Source organism: Salvelinus fontinalis, chromosome 31, assembly GCF_029448725.1.
Source record: "Salvelinus fontinalis isolate EN_2023a chromosome 31, ASM2944872v1, whole genome shotgun sequence".
In the NCBI taxonomy this organism is placed as follows: Eukaryota; Metazoa; Chordata; class Actinopteri; order Salmoniformes; family Salmonidae; genus Salvelinus; species Salvelinus fontinalis.
Window position 1 is genome coordinate 17,398,836 of NC_074695.1, and position 17,399 is coordinate 17,416,234.

General features: G+C 46.0%; 1 protein-coding gene across 3 annotated transcripts in view; it reads left to right on the plus strand.

The window, feature by feature from the left end:
* Nucleotides 1-17,399, plus strand: part of LOC129829692 (formin-like protein 3) — a 94,181-nt gene that overhangs the window by 28,101 nt on the left and 48,681 nt on the right. For all 3 annotated transcript variants that reach the window (XM_055891552.1, XM_055891551.1, XM_055891553.1), the window contains exon 2: nucleotides 15,240-15,323. In XM_055891552.1, coding sequence (XP_055747527.1) covers nucleotides 15,240-15,323 — 84 coding nt within the window. The remainder of the gene's footprint in view (nucleotides 1-15,239; nucleotides 15,324-17,399) is intronic.

Here is a 17,399-nt window from a genome sequence, read left to right on the forward strand (position 1 = left end):
GCAGCAGGTAGCCCTGGCCCCTGGACTGCATGGTAGACAGAGAGGAGAGCAGAGCCGGCTGTAGGGCAGACTCCACAGTTGGAAAGCCTGTTGCTGCCTCATAATGATGGTGTCATGGGAATTTGAAACCCTCTGATTCGTTTTTTAAATGCTTTTCAGGCTGTCAATTCAGCTATTATGTTGCTTAGAAGCATGCATTCATTTTCTGTAGAGCAGCAGATCTTTGTCATAACATTCATTCTACTTGATTCTAACTGTTTAAACATTAAATGTTAGATACAACATATTAAATACATTTTTTCATAACTTTTTTTTACTTCAAATTACTTTGTGTTTTGAGTACAGATCAGTACTATCATTAGTTGTCATTAGTGGAAGTTGTTTGGGACAATGGGATTGGAAACAATGGGATTTCGTTGTTTGGGACAATGGGATTTCGTTGTCCTGGTGGTTCAGAGATTCCACAAGTCAAGAATGTGGTTCTGTCATTTAGCTTAGCATGTAAATGAACACCATCGTTAGCTCAGGTTGCTTCTGTAAACAAGAACCAGCAGGGGGGAGAGATAGGGTTTTATGTCACCCTGCGCATACTCCTCCCCCAATACTATCCCTCTTTCTCCCACTCTCCTCTCTCTTTTCATCCTATCTTCGCCAAACGCTCCCCCTCTCACTCGGATCCCCTGTTTTTCTCTCTAATTCTCTCTAGCCCTTTTCTCTCTCTCTCTCAATTCAATTCAAGGGGCTTTATTGGCAGGGGAAACATGTTAACATAGCCAAAGCAAGTGAGGTAGATAATATACAAAACGAAAGAAAGAGACTTGCTTGGGCCAAGAAACACGAGCAATGGACATTAGACCGGTGGAAATCTGTCCTTTGGTCTGATGAGTCCAAATTTGATATTTTTGGTTCCAACCGCTGTGTCTTTGTGAGAATAGATGAACAGATGATCTCCACATGTGTGGTTCCCACTGTGAAGCATGGAGGAGAAGGTGTGATGGTGTGGGGGTGCTTTGCTTGTGACACTGTCAGTGATTTATTTAGAATTCAAGGCACACTTAACCACCATGGCTACCACAGCTTTCTGCAGTAATACGCCATCCCATCTGGTTTGCGCTTAGTGGGACTATCATTTGTTTTTCAACAGGACAATGACCCAACACACCTCCAGGCTGTGTAAGGGCTATTTGACCAAGAAGGAGAATGATGGAGTGCTGCATCAGATGACCTGGGCTCCACAATCCCCACAAGCCTCAACCCAATTGAGATGGTTTTGGATGAGTTGGACTGCAGAGTTAAAAAAAAGAAAATTTAGATGGTTTTCATTTTATATCACCTTTATTTAACCAGGTAGGCCAGTTGAGAACAAGTACTCATTTACAACTGTGACCTGGCCAAGACAAAGCAAAGCAGTGTGACAAAAACAACAACACAGAGTTACACATAAACAAATGTACAGTCAATAACACTAAAGAAAATAAAAATTGAAAAATAAAAATGTATAGTGTGTGCAAATGTAGAAGATTAGGGAGGTAGGCAATACAAAGGCCCTAGAGACTGGGGTGCAAAAGAGCAAGAGGGTAAGTAATAATATGGGGATGAGGTAGTCGGGTGTGCTATTTACAGATTCGCTGTGTACAGGTACAGTGATCGGTAAGCTGCTCAGACAGCTGATGCTTAAAGTTAGGGAGATATAAGACTCCAGCTTCAGAGATTTTTGCAATTCGTTCCAGTCATTGGCAGCAGAGAACTTGAAGGAAAGGCGGCCAAAGAAAGTGTTGGCTTTGGGGATGACCAGTGCAATATACCTGCTGGAGTGCGTGCTACGGGTGGGCGTTGCTATGGTGACCAGTGAGCTGAGATAAGGTGGGCTTTATCTTACAAGACTTATAGATGACCTTGAGCCAGTGGGTTTGGCGACGGATATGTAGTGAGGGCCAGCCAACGAGAGCATACATGTCGCAGTGGTGGGTAGTATATGGGGCTTTGGTGATAAAATGGATGGCACTGTGATAGACTACATCCAGTTTGCTGAGTAGAGTGTTGGAGGCTATTTTGTAAATGACATCGCCGAAGTCAAGGATTGGTAGGATAGTCAGTTTTACGAGGGTATATGTTTGGCGGCATGAGTGAAGGATGCTTCGTCAGTCATTTGAGAAGCCAAGGCTATTGAGTCTGCCGATAAGAATGCGGTGATTGACAGAGTCGAAAGCCTTGGCCAGGTCAATGAAGACGGCTGCACAGTACTGTCTGGGAGGAGGAGGAGGAGCTCTTATTCTCCATGGACTTTACAGTGTCCCAAAACGTTTTGGAATTAGTGCTACAGGAAGCAAATTTCTGTTTGTAAAAGCTAGCCTTAGTTTTCCTGACTGAATATATTGGTTCCTGACTTCCCTGAAAAGTTGCATATCGCGGAGGCTATTTGATGCTATTGCAGAATGCCACAGGGTGTTTTTGTGCTGGTCAAGGGCAGTCAGGTCTGGTGCGAACCAAGGGCTATATCTGTTCTTTGTTCTACATTTTTTGAATGGGGTATGCTTATTTAAAATGGAGAGGAAAGCACTTTTGAATAGCAACCAGGCATCCTCTACTGACTGGATGAGGTCAATATCCTTCCAGGATACCCGGGCCAGGTTGCTTTGAAAGGCCTGCTCGCTGAAGTGTTTTATGGAGCGTTTGACATTGATGAGGGGTGGTTGTTTGACCACAGAGATGAGATCCTGGTTGAAGACAGCAGAGGTGTACTTCGAGGGCATGTTGGTCAGGATGATATCTTAGAGGGTGCCCATGGTTACGGATTTAGGGTTGTACCTGGTAGGTTCCTTGATGATTTGTGTGAGATTGAAGGCATCTAGCTTAGATTGTAGGACGGCCGGGGTGTTAAGCATGTCCCAGTTTAGGTCACCTAACAGCACAAACTCTGAAGATAGATGGGGGACGATCAATTCACATATGGTGTCCAGGGCACAACTGGGGGCCAAGGGGGGTCTATAACAAGCGGCAACGGTGAGAGACTTGTTTCTGGAAAGTTGGATTTTTAAAAGTAGAAGCTCGAATTGTTTGGCCACAGACCTGGATAGTATGACTGAACTCTGCAGGCTATCTATGCAGTAGATTGCAACTCCGCCCCCTTTGGCAGTTCTATCTTGTCGAAAATGTTATAGTTAGGGATGGAAATGTCAGGATTTTTGGTGGCCTTCCTAAGCCAGGATTCAGACACAGCTAGGACATCCGGGTTGGCGGAGTGTGCTAAAGCAGTGAATAAAATAAACTTAGGGAGGAGGCTTCTAATGTTAACATGCATGAAACCAATGCTTTTATGGTTACAGAAGTCAACAAATGAGAGTGCCTGGGGAATGGGAGTGATGCTGGGGGCTGCAGGGCCTGGGTTAACCTCTACATCACCAGAGGAGCAGAGGAGGAGTAGGATAAGAGTACGGCTAAAGGCTAAAATAACTGGTCGTCTAGTTTGTTCGAAAATACTTTCTTAACAATTATTTTTCTTAAAACTGCATTGTTGGTTAAGGGCTTGTAAGTAAGCATTTCACTGTATCGTTGATTTGATTTTGATTTGATTTGATGGCTCTGGCTCTGCTGGTCTTTGTTATGACTGCCTGCTTCGGGTTACCTCAAGTTACCTTGTGAAGAGTGATCAAATGTCAGCCAGAGAAAGAGGGGCAGCGTTTTCTCTCTCTCTCTTGCTCTGCCTTTCTCTTCAATCAATTCAATAGATCTTCTACCCGAGAGCACCAAAACAGTGAGACTATCTTTGGAAAACACCCACTTGCAGACACGCACACACAGACACGACTCAAGGCTGTTTTATTTACTGAACAGCCAAGGAAGTTCCCCTGGTCCCATGACAATGATGGTGACAGCTGAGGGGTGGGTGGGGGAGAGGGTACAGGTAGAAGAGTAGGGAGGCAAGGTAGAGGAGAGGGGAATTAAGAGAGAGATGGAGGAGGTAGAGAGGGAGTGGTGAAGGAGAGAGGGGGGATAGGGGTAGGAGGCTGTCCTGCCATGAGGAGGGCATAGGAGTCTTCTCCCATTTGTTATTTAATGGGGGTGGATGTTTATCTTGAGTCAAATCCAGACGTCACTAATACTGGTTCACCGCCAAAGCTTAATAGATAGGGTTTTCTTTGTAGATGTGCTCAGTTAAAATGGCTAAAGAAAACCCAGCAGTCCAGAGCCATATTCACATTGTTTTCTTTGCCGTCTCAGTCTTGGATCCTTCCTGGATCTAGTTTCTGCTGCGGATCAGCAGGAAGAGGCTTTCCATCCTTACCAGACAAAACCCTTTATTAAAGTGTTTCAGGACTAAGCCTATCTCCTCCTCTATTGGCCAGCCTAGAGTTTCTCTCCATTTTTTAAGTGTTGTCATACACAGTTTATGCGAGTGTTTCTCACAGTGGGATCGCTTTTAAAGGGAAAGTCACCAGTCGGCAGAGAGGGAGACCACATATACTGTACTCTGCAAGTCATGGGGTGGCAGGTATCCTAGTTGTTAGAGTTTTGGACTAGTAACTGAGAGGTTGCAAGATCGAATCCCCGAGCTGACAAGATAAAAATATGTTGTTCTGCCCCTGAACAAGGCAGTTAACCCACTGTTCCTAGGCCGTCATTGAATATAATAATTTGTTCTTAACAGGAAATGTGCTGCAGAATGAGTTCTGTTTCACTCAGAGAAATAATTCAAACGGTTTTAGAAACTAGAGAGTGTTTTCTATCCAATAGTAATAATAATATGCATATTGTACGAGCAAGAATTGAGTACGAGGCAGTTTAATTTGGTAACGAATTTTTACAAAGTCGAAATGGCGCCCCCCTATTGACAAAAGGTCTAGTAAAAAAAATAAAAAATAATTTAAAAAAAACAATAATTTTAAGTGGTCCTGTATGGCCCAGTTGGTAGAGAATGATGCTTGCAACCCTAGGATTGTGGGTTCAATCCCACGGGCCACCCATATGTATGTGTACATGACTGTGACTTGCTTTGGATAAAAGTGTCTGCTAAATGCCATGTGTGATTTTTTCATTTTTTATTGTCTCATAAAAACACATCAGGTTTTGTCTGCAAGAGTCCTTCTCTGATGGTTAGATGGTCAGGAGTGTCTGTCTTGGGCTCACTCTCTAGCCCCGTTTAAACCAAACCTGGTTGTGCTCACATCTTTTGATAGGTGTAGATGATTAAAAGACACATTGGGATCTGATTGTGATCAGACCTTCCTGACCACCTCCGGAGGTAGTCAGGCACAGATTCTGTCTGGATATCAATCAAGTGTAGATGGATCTGGACAGTGAAACCATTTAAATCATTATTTTATCACCCTCTAAAATCATTAACAGGTGACACCATATGGCATCAATATGTTTCTTAAAATAGATAACTCAATATTATGTGAAGACGCGTGTCTGGAAATGTGAGCACAATCAGAATGTGGACAAGATCAGGACAAAGGATGCATGTTTGCACCAGGTATAAAGGAGGTTTCTGTGTTTGTCTGTGTCTGGGCTGCCACATGGATAGCTCCTCTGCCGTCTCCATCCCTCTCTCTTTCCTCTCTTTAGAAAGAGTGATGACAACATCTGGCTTCTGTTCAGCACATCAAATGGTAGACAGGGTGAAGTAGAAAGGGACAGATACAGTTTCATCTGTTTCCATGCATACTTTTAAACTAGTAGACAGATTCTTAGAAGTAGTGTCTAGTGTTCAAACTACATTGCAGTTCTCAGCAATTTGAGAAAAGGGGATTTCATCAGTTTGGCTCTGTGACTGGGATCTAGCTTTCTATGTTTTGAAGATGCATCACATTCAATCTTAGTCAGCCTATGGATTTCAAACAGAGAAACAATCCCACCCACTATGTATACATTTGCTTAATAACTTCTGAGTTGACATGGGTTTTTACCCGAACAGAGAGCTCTTTATTGGGCTTGTCTGTATTTGAGACTATACCACAGAGATCTTGATGAAATAAACTGATGTGTGATATCTGGACACCAACTAGAAACACAATCAAACAAAACAAACTAGAGTCCTCCAGCTCCAGGAATACACATCTCTGTTTTTCCAGTGTTATTTCAGTAGAACATGGGACTATGGGAGGAAGCTCTGTTGATAGGACTGTAGTACTAAACTGTTGATAGGACCGTAGTACTGAACTGTTGATAGGACCGTAGTACTGAACTGTTGATAGGACCGTAGTACTAAACTGTTGATAGGACCGTAGTACTGAACTGTTGATAGGACCGTAGTACTAAACTGTTGATAGGACCGTAGTACTGAACTGTTGATAGGACCGTAGTACTAAACTGTTGATAGGACCGTAGTACTGAACTGTTGATAGGACTGTAGTACTAAACTGTTGATAGGACCGTAGTACTAAACTGTTGATAGGACCGTAGTACTAAACTGTTGATAGGACTGTAGTACTAAACTGTTGATAGGACCGTAGTACTAAACTGTTGATAGGACCGTAGTACTGAACTGTTGATAGGACCGTAGTACTAAACTGTTGATAGGACTGTAGTACTAAACTGTTGATAGGACCGTAGTACTAAACTGTTGATAGGACCGTAGTACTGAACTGTTGATAGGACCGTAGTACTGAACTGTTGATAGGACCGTAGTACTGAACTGTTGATAGGACCGTAGTACTGAACTGTTGATAGGACCGTAGTACTAAACTGTTGATAGGACCGTAGTACTGAACTGTTGATAGGACCGTAGTAGTAAACTGTTGATAGGACCGTAGTACTGAACTGTTGATAGGACTGTAGTACTAAACTGTTGATAGGACCGTAGTACTAAACTGTTGATAGGACCGTAGTACTAAACTGTTGATAGGACCGTAGTACTAAACTGTTGATAGGACCGTAGTACTGAACTGTTGATAGGACCGTAGTACTAAACTGTTGATAGGACTGTAGTACTAAACTGTTGATAGGACCGTAGTACTAAACTGTTGATAGGACCGTAGTACTAAACTGTTGATAGGACCGTAGTACTAAACTGTTGATAGGACCGTAGTACTGAACTGTTGATAGGACCGTAGTACTAAACTGTTGATAGGACCGTAGTACTAAACTGTTGGTTTTGTGAGACTACGTATGTGTCCCAAATGGCACCTTATTCCCTTTGGGCCCAGGTCAAAAGTAGTGCACTATATAGGGAATAGGCTGCCATTTGGAAAGCTGTCTATGACTCATGGTCTAATTTTGTACAGTATATCTGTCCTGTGTTAACCCATATCCCTTAGTAGGGGTTGGATCTGTGGGAAAGTAAAGAGCTTGTGAAACATCCTGTTGGTCCTCCACGTTTCTCTCGGTAGTTCATTTGGGAGCTTCTGGCTGCTTGAAGGCCCTGCAGTAGACTAGCGTCCTGTCCAGGGGGTTTAGTTGAACGTCAAGCTGCCTCACACTCCAGAAACAGGAGGCTCCTGCTCGATGGGATGCTCTGGCTCAGACAATGCTGCTACTCTAGCTGCTTTGCAGGCCCTAAACTGAACTATAGGATAAGTGGAACTCAGTGAGACAACTCAGCTAGAGAACTGGCTGGACTCATAGGGCAGGAGAAGGTGCATAGGGCAGATGAAGTCCCTGTTCCCTGGTGATTATGATGTATGTGCTGCATGCTGAATCTCTGTGGTACTTGGCTGGTCCTGACCTGGGACTCTCTCTTTCTTTCTTTCTCTTTTTCTGTCTCTGTCTCCGCTCTCAATCTCTCTCTCTGCTGCCTCCTCATCCTGACACCTCTTTCTCTTCTCACTCATGATTACAATGGAAGCCTAATCATTAGTGAAACTCTTCTGGTGATAATAGAACTGCTATAGCTGGTCAGGGTGGCCCATAGATGATGATAAAAAAAAGCCTGGCCACAGACCTGTTTGTGCTGTCCTGCCAACTCCTATCATTGGCAAGACAGCACAAACAGATCTGGCCCAGGCTATGATAATAAATGTTAGATGTGTGGGGAATTAGGGCAGTGTTGTTACCAGGCCCTGTGTGCCTGGGATCAATGGGATACATATTATCCCTGCCCACTGGCTACTGTCCTGCAATATGCTGTTGGAAAAAAATAGCTCAAATGTCATAGGATGGGAATGGCATTGACTTCACAGAATCAAAACAAAGCTGTGTATTCACTCCTTTGTCAAGCAGGCCGATCAATCTCAGGTCAAACAAGACAGGCTGTTTGCATGGGAGATGTGGTGGGCAGAGTGGAAGGATGACAAGCACGATGATGAGCACGATGACGAGCACAACACATGAATTTCTTTCTGCATCACTGTATTTTTCCTTCCTTATTCCATAACACTCAGGAGAGGAACTAACTATGTTGGAATTGTATTAATTCAAGAGTAAAACAAATTGAATATTGCCTTAATTACGTTCCAGAGCTTCTTCTTGTAAACACAGGAAGTAGAAAGTCAAATTAAGTTAGCTAAATTATCATATTCTACCTTGAGGGGAAACATCTTCTCTGTCTCTGTGTGTGTTGCAGACAGCAGTCAGAGGGCCTGGAGAGGCAAGAGGAACACTGTCGTAGTCAAGTCCCTACCTCTCTCTCTCTTCCTAGTCCCTACCTCCCTAGTCCCTACCTCTCTCTCTCTTCCTAGTCCCTACCTCCCTAGTCCCTACCTCTCTCTCTCTCTCTCTCTCTCCCTAGTCCCTACCTCTCTATCTCTCTCTCCACTGGTCCCTACTCCTCTCTCTCTCTCTCCCGAGTACCTACCTCTCTCTCTCTCTGCCTAGTCCCCACCTCTCTCTCTCTCTCTCTCTCTCCCTAGTCCCTACCCCTCTCTCTCTCTCTCTCTCTCCCTAGTCCCTACCTCTCTCTCTCTCTCTCTCTCTCCCTAGTCCCTACCTCTCTATCTCTCTCTCCACTGGTCCCTACTCCTCTCTCTCTCTCTCCCGAGTCCCTACCTCTCTCTCTCTCTGCCTAGTCCCTACCTCTCTCTCTCTCTGCCTAGTCCCTACCTCTCTCTCTCTCTGCCTAGTCCCTACCTCTCTCTCTCTGCCTAGTCCCTACCTCTCTCTCTCTCTGCCTAGTCCCTACTGCTCTCTCTCTCTCTCTCCCTAGTCCCTACTGCTCTCTCTCTCTCTCTCACTCTCCCTAGTCCCTACTGCTCTCTCTCTCTCTCTCTCTTTCTCCCTAGTCCCTCTCTCTCTCTCTCTCTCTCTCTCTCTCTCTCTCTCTCTCTCTCTCTCTCTCTCTCTCTCTCTCTCTCTCTCTCTCTCTCTCTCTCTCTCTCTTTCTCCCTAGTCCCTCTCTCTCCTCTCTCTCTCTCTCTCTCTCTCTCTCTCTCTCTCTCTCTCTCTCTCTCTCTCTCTCGCTCTCTCCCTCCCTAGTCCCTAACTCTCTCTCCCTAGTCCCTAGCCCCCCCCCCTCTCTCTGTCTGTCTGGTTTTAAGGCCAGTGGAAAGCAGCATTAGATTAGGGGAGTAGTGAACCCTGCACTATGCCTGTATTATGCCCCAAGGTTCTTTCTTAAGCTACACAGCTAGCTGAGGCTGGGGCTGGGCTGGGCTGGGGCTAAGGCTGGGGTTGGGGCTGAGGTGGGGCTGGGCTGGGGCTGGGGCTGAGGCTGGGGCTGAGCTGGGGCTGAGGCTGAGGCTGCGCTGGGGCTGGGCTGAGACTGGGGCTAAGGCTGGGGCTGAGCTGGGGCTGGGCTGGGGCTGGGGCTGGGGCTGGGTCTGGGGCTGGGGCTGGGGCTGTGGCTGAGCTGGGGCTGGGCTGGGGCTGAGGCTGGGGCTGCGCTGGGGCTGGGCTGGGGCTGGGCTGGGCTGGGGCTGGGCTGAGACTGGGGCTAAGGCTGGGGCTGCGCTGGGGCTGGGCTGGGGCTGCGCTGGGGCTGAGCTGGGCAGCAAAACTAAGACAAATGCATTCTGGGCTGTAGCCCACTTAGCAAACATAATTCGTTCTTCAACTAGGCCAATACGTACTCCCCCATACGTACTCCCCCCGTACTCCCTGCCAAACATACCCTTGTAAAACGGACTATCCTACCGATCCTTGACTTGTCATTTACAAAATAGCCTCCAACACTCTACTCAGCAAATTGTATGCAGACTATCACAGTGCCATCCGTTTTGTCACCAAAGCCCCATATACTACCCACCACTGCGACCTGTATGCTCTCGTTGGCTGGCCCTCGCTTAATATTTGTCGCCAAACCCACTGGCTCCAGGTCATCTACAAGTCTTTGCTAGGCAAAGCCCCACCTTATCTCAGCTTACTGGTCACCATAGCAGCACCCACCCGTAGCACGCGCTCCAGCAGGTATATTTCACTGGTCACCCTCAAAGCCAATTCCTCCTTTGGCCACCTTTCCTTCCAGTTCTCTGCTGCCAATGACTGGAACGAATTGCAAAAATCACTGAAGCTGGAGACTCATATCTACCTATCTAACTTTAAGCACCAACTATCATGGCAGCTCACAGATCACTGCACCTGTACATAGCTCATCTGTAAATAGCCCATCCAACTACCTCATCCCCATACTGTTATTTTTTTTCTTCTCCTTTGCACGCCAGTATCTCTACTTGCACATTCATCTTCTGCACATCTATTACTAAATTGCTGAATTGTAATTATTTCGCCACTATGGCCTATTTATTGCCTTACCTCCCTTACCTCATTTGCACACACTGTATATAGACTTTTATATTATGTTATTGACTGTATGTTTGTTTATTCCATGTGAAACACTGTGTTGTTGTTTGTGTCACACTGCTTTGCTTTATCTTGGGCAGGTCGCAGTTGTAAATGAGAAATAGTTCTCGACTAGTCCACCTGGTGAAATAAAGGTGAAATAAAAAATAAAGAAATAAAGAAGCTGACAGAAGTGGTAAACAACATTACTGTATTAGTGGACTTCCTGACCTGACGGGTCGCCCCCAGGGGCTAAGGGTAGGTAAAAACACATCCGCCACGCTGATCCTCAACACAAGGGCCCCTCAGGGGTGCGTGGTTAGTCCCCTCCTGTACTCCCTGTTCATCATGACTGCACGGCCAGGCACGACTCCAACACCATCATTAAATTTGCCAGTAGTAGGCCTGATCACCGACAACGACGAGACAGCCTATAGTGAGGAGGTCAGAGACCTGGCCATGTGGTGCCAGGACAACAACCTCTCCCTCAACATGATCAAGACAAAGGAGAGGATTGTGGACTACAGGAAAAAGAGGACCGAGCACCCCCCCGTTCTCATCAACGGGGCTGTAGTGGAGCAGGTTGAGAGCTTCAAGTTCCTTGTGGTCCACATCACCAACAAACGAACATGGTACAAGTACACCAAGACAGTCGTGAAGAGGGTACGACAAAACCTATTCCCCCTCAGGAGACTGAAAATATTTGGCATGGGTCCTCAGATCCTTAAAAGGATCTACAGCTGCACCATCGAGAGCACCCTGACTGCTTGGTATGGCAACTGCTCGGCATCCGACCGCAAGGCACTACAGAGAGTAGTGCGAACGGCCCAGTACATCACCAAGCTTCCTGCCATCCAGGACCTCTACACCAGGCGGTGTCAGAGGAAGGCCCTAACATTTGTCAAAGACTCTAGCCACCCTAGTCATAGACTGTTCTCTCTGCTACCGCACAACAAGTGGTACCGGAGTGCCAAGTCTAGGTCCAAGAGGCTTCTAAACAGCTTCTACCCCCAAGCCATAAGACTCCTGAACATCTAGTCAGATGGCTACCCAGACTACATATTACCTCAACTAACCAGTGCCCCCGCACATTGACTCTGTACCGGTACCCCCTGTATATAGTCTGGCTTTTGTTATTTTACTGCTGCTCTTTAATTACTTGTTACTTTTATCTCTTATTCTTATCCGTATTTCTTTGAAATTGCATTGTTGGTTAGGGGCTCGAAAGTAAGCATTTCACTGTAAGGTCTACACCTGTTGTATGCGGCGCATGTGACTAATAATATTTGATTTGATTTGGTAACCCACAAGTGTCATCAGCTTTGTTTGTTTTGTCTGAGAGTTAGACATATTTCAGTAGTGTTGAATATTCAACTTTGTGGTCAGTTTCCCACTGTGTTTCTGACATTTGGAATTAATGAGAGGCAGCTCACACATGAACAGTCCTCCAGTGTGTGACCTTCTGAAGTGGAGAGAGAGAGAGAGAGAGAGAGAGAGAGAGAGAGAGAGAGAGAGAGAGAGAGAGAGAGAGAGAGAGAGAGAGAGAGAGACTGTGTTATAGATAACATTCTCCCCCAAGAGAGACAAGCGGGGGAGGAAAGAGAGACTGTGAGAGAGAATTTATAGCAAATTTGTAACCATTATAAACAGGACGTATTCCTTGTGTAGCCTAATTCTGGACATCTGGAATGCTCAGCTGTGTTTTTTCTGGGTTTTGGAAGGCAGAGGCTGGAATGCTCAGCTGTGTTTTTTCTGGATTTTGGAAGGCAGAGGCTGGAATGCTCAGCTGTGTTTTTTCTGGGTTTTGGAAGGCAGAGGCTGGAATGCTCAGCTGTGTTTTTTCTGGGTTTTGGAAGGCAGAGGCTGGAATGCTCAGCTGTGTTTTTTCTGGGTTTTGGAAGGCAGAGGCTGGAATGCTCAGCTGTGTTTTTTCTGGGTTTTGGAAGGCAGAGGCTGGAATGCTCAGCTGTGTTTTTTCTGGGTTTTGGAAGGCAGAGGCTGGAATGCTCAGCTGTGTTTTTTCTGGGTTTTGGAAGGCAGAGGCTGGAATGCTCAGCTGTGTTTTTTCTGGGTTTTGGAAGGCAGAGGCTGGAATGCTCAGCTGTGTTTTTTCTGGGTTTTGGAAGGCAGAGGCTGGAATGCTCAGCTGTGTTTTTTCTGGGTTTTGGAAGGCAGAGGCTGGAATGCTCAGCTGTGTTTTTTCTGGGTTTTGGAAGGCAGAGGCTGGAATGCTCAGCGTCTGTGTTTTTTCTGGGTTTTGGAAGGCAGAGGCTGGAATGCTCAGCTGTGTTTTTTCTGGGTTTTGGAAGGCAGAGGCTGGAATGCTCAGCGTCTGTGTTTTTTCTTGTTGCGTCTAAAATGTCACTCTATCCCCTATATAGTGCAATGCTTTTGCCCTATGAGCCCTTCACTAGTGAATAAGGTGTCATTTGGAAGGAAATGTCTTGTCAAAGAGCCCTAATGTAACATATTGTGACTGATCTCGCCTCTACAGTCAGTCAGGCCCAGGAACCAACATAGTTCTCAGAGATTTTTGTTGTTGTTGGTTGGATGATTTTTCTTAATTTTTGGAGTTTCAGTTTCAATCTTGTATTATTTTTCTTCTTTTAAAAAAGGAAGAAAATGTTACTAGTTCTTCGTAAACGTTTAAAGGATCAATTATTATAGTTGCTATCTTATGTAAGTCTGAGTCAATGGCACTCTTCCTCAGCAGTAGCCTAGAAATCCAGACTGTATTCACCTCCGTTTCATGTTTGTTTCACTACTGTAGTGTGATTACGTCAGGATTTCCAGGCTACCTCAGCAGTACTCCACAGCACAGAAGCAATGTGCCACAGTCCTCATTCATCCCCTCAGACAGTCAGCCCAACATGATTCATGCTGCTGATGGAAAGATCCAATCACCCCACCGCACTGTGGAAAAGAAATAAAAATACACTTGACGTGATATTCCACTGCTATGAATCGTTGTAGGGATAGGAATAGCAAAGCATAGGGAAGTCCATGGGCCATGATAATATATGATAATACATGATAATACACGATAATACATGATAATACATGGTGATGCTGGTGCTACTAATAGAATGGTGTATTGGTTGGTTGGTACATTTCATCTTGTACACATTCCCAGCTAAAGGTGAGTTTCCGTACAGGTGCTACTGCTGGTTAAAGGCTCCAGAAGATCATGACTAGACTGGGTTGTCATCTGTTAAAGCTCAGATAGTGTGGCTCTATCTCCTCGCCTCTTATTTCCTCGCCTCCTATCTCCTCGCCTCCTTAACCGCACTGGAGGTCTCTCACCTCATCTGCTCCAGTGTGTTTTGAGAAGGAGGCGAGGAGAGAAAATGCAAGAAGGAAAGATGAAAGAGGAAAGAGGATTTGAGAACTAGCCTGTGTGTATCAGCAGGAGAGCTGCGTGAGGCCAGGGGTGAGGCCAGGGGTGAGGCCAGGGGTGAGGTCAGGAGTCAGGCTAGGGGTCAGGCCAGGGGTGAGGCAAGGGGTGAGGCCAGGGGTGAGGCCAGGGGTGAGGTCAGGAGTCAGGCTAGGGGTCAGGCCAGGGGTCAGGCCAGGGGTGAGGCAAGGGGTGAGGCCAGGGGTGAGGCCAGGGGTGAGTTATACAGAGATCTAGCTGACAGTCAGTTTGTGGTGTGCGTGTCTTTGTGTGTGTGTGTGTGTTGGTGCGTGTGTGATTGTACGCGCATGCTTGTTTGCTTGCGTGACCGCATGTATGTGTGTCGTGGCTGCGGGGGCTCTTTATGTGGGAGTAAAATGGGGGGGGGGGGGGGGGGGTCCCGAGTCTGAGGCTGACTGAGAAAACAGAGCACACACACACACACGCACGCACGCACGCACGCACGCACGCACACACACACACACACACACACACACACACACACACACACACACACACACACACACACACGTAAACAACAAATGAGACTAGAGCAGTCCTGTTGAATGACCTCATTTGAGCCATAGTAGTAAAACTGTTGCCTGTCCTGTGGCTCGCAGTTCTCATGTTGTGTTTTTATTGCTTGATAAGTGACAGTCATAAGATGGTAGTAATATTCCTCTCTGATAGACAGACAGAGAGGCTATAGTCCGTATAGCATGTGGTTAAAAAGTGCAATGTAGTCGGACTGAAAGTTCTAGAAGCTTGTTGCAACCAACCGCAGAGGAGGGCCGCAACCCAAAGTCTACCCTATTCCCTGTATAGTGCACTACTTTCGACCAGGGTCCATAGGACCCATAGGGCTATGGTCTAAAGTAGTGCAATATATAGAGAATAGGATGCCATTTGGGACACATTTGAGGGTTTTGGATGAGCTCAAGTCAACAGGAAGGGAGATCATATGCCTGTGTCACTGCCCAGGATTCGGGACAGGACGTGTTGACCCGTCCAAGGCCCTAAAAGACACTAAACTTGCCTCAAACAACACAATATACTGAGGCAGGGTCGTCAGCTCTGGAACGGTCATGAAATTATGAATTATGATGAAATTGTCAATGAATGGTTCAACAAAGCTGTCTGCACTGATATTGCATTGGGGTGTGACTGATGAAATCTTGTCTTGTATTTTCAGAATTCCATGAACCTTCCTCCTGACAAAGCCAGACTCCTCAGACAGTATGATAATGACAAGAAATGGGACCTCATCTGTGACCAGGTAAACTCCTTTAAATACTACAACACATGTAGGTTACTACAAGTGAACAATCCCACACCTACACCTCTACAAACCCACAACTACACCGCTACAAACCCACAACTACACCTCTACAAACCCACAACTACACCTCTACAAACCCACAACTACACCTCTACAAACCCACAACTACACCTCTACAAACCTACAACTCTACAATCCCACAACTACACCTCTACAAACCCACAACTACACCTCTACAAACCTACACCTCTACAATCCCACAACTACACCTCTACAAACCCACACAGACACCTCTACAAGCCCACAACTACACATCTACAAGCCCACAACTACACCTATACAATCCCACACCTACACCTCTACAAACCCACAACTACACCGCTACAAACCCACAACTACACCTCTACAAACCCACAACTACACCTCTACAAACCCACAACTACACCTCTACAAACCCACAACTACACCTCTACAAACCTACACCTCTACAATCCCACAACTACACCTCTACAAACCCACAACTACACCTCTACAAACCTACACCTCTACAATCCCACAACTACACCTCTACAAACCCACACAGACACCTCTACAAGCCCACAACTACACATCTACAAGCCCACAACTACACCTATACAAACCCACATCTACACCTCTACAAACCCACAACTACACCTCTACAAGCCCACAACTACACCTCTACAAACCCACAACTACACATCTACAAACCTACAACTACACCTCTACAAACCCACAACTACACCTCTACAAACCCACAACTACACCTCTACAAACCCACAACTACACCTCTACAAACCCACAACTACACCTCTACAAACCTACAACTCTACAATCCCACAACTACACCTCTACAAACCCACAACTACACCTCTACAAACCTACACCTCTACAATCCCACAACTACACCTCTACAAACCCACACAGACACCTCTACAAGCCCACAACTACACATCTACAAGCCCACAACTACACCTATACAATCCCACACCTACACCTCTACAAACCCACAACTACACCGCTACAAACCCACAACTACACCTCTACAAACCCACAACTACACCTCTACAAACCCACAACTACACCTCTACAAACCCACAACTACACCTCTACAAACCTACACCTCTACAATCCCACAACTACACCTCTACAAACCCACAACTACACCTCTACAAACCTACACCTCTACAATCCCACAACTACACCTCTACAAACCCACACAGACACCTCTACAAGCCCACATCTACACCTCTACAAGCCCACAACTACACCTCTACAAACCCACAACTACACCTCTACAAACCCACAACTACACTTCTACAAACCCACAACTACACCTCTACAAACCCACAACTACACCTCTACAAACCCACAACTACACCTCTACAAACCCACAACTACACCTCTACAAACCCACAACTACACCTCTACAAACCCACAACTACACCTCTACAAACCCACAACTACACCTCTACAAACCCACAACTACACCTCTACAAACCCACAACTACACCTCTACAAACCCACAACTACACCTCTACAAGCCCACAACTACACCTCTTCAAACCCACACCTACACCTCTACAAACCCACAACTACACCGCTACAAGCCCACAACTACACCTCTACAAACCCACAACTACACCGCTACAAGCCCACAACTACACCTCTTCAAACCCACACCTACACCTCTACAAACCCACAACTACACCTCTACAAACCCACAACTACACTTCTACAAACCCACAACTACACTTCTACAAACCCACAACTACACCTCTACAAACCCACAACTACACCTCTACAAGCCCACAACTACACCTCTACAAACCCACAACTACACCTCTACAAACCCACAACTACACTCCTACAATCCCACAACTACACTTCTACAAGCCCACAACTACACCTCTACAAACCTACACCTCTACAATCCCACAACTACACCTCTACAAGCCCACAACTACACATCTACAAACCCACACCGACACCTCTACAAACCCACAACTACACCTCTACAAACCCACAACTACACCTCTACAAACCCACAACTAC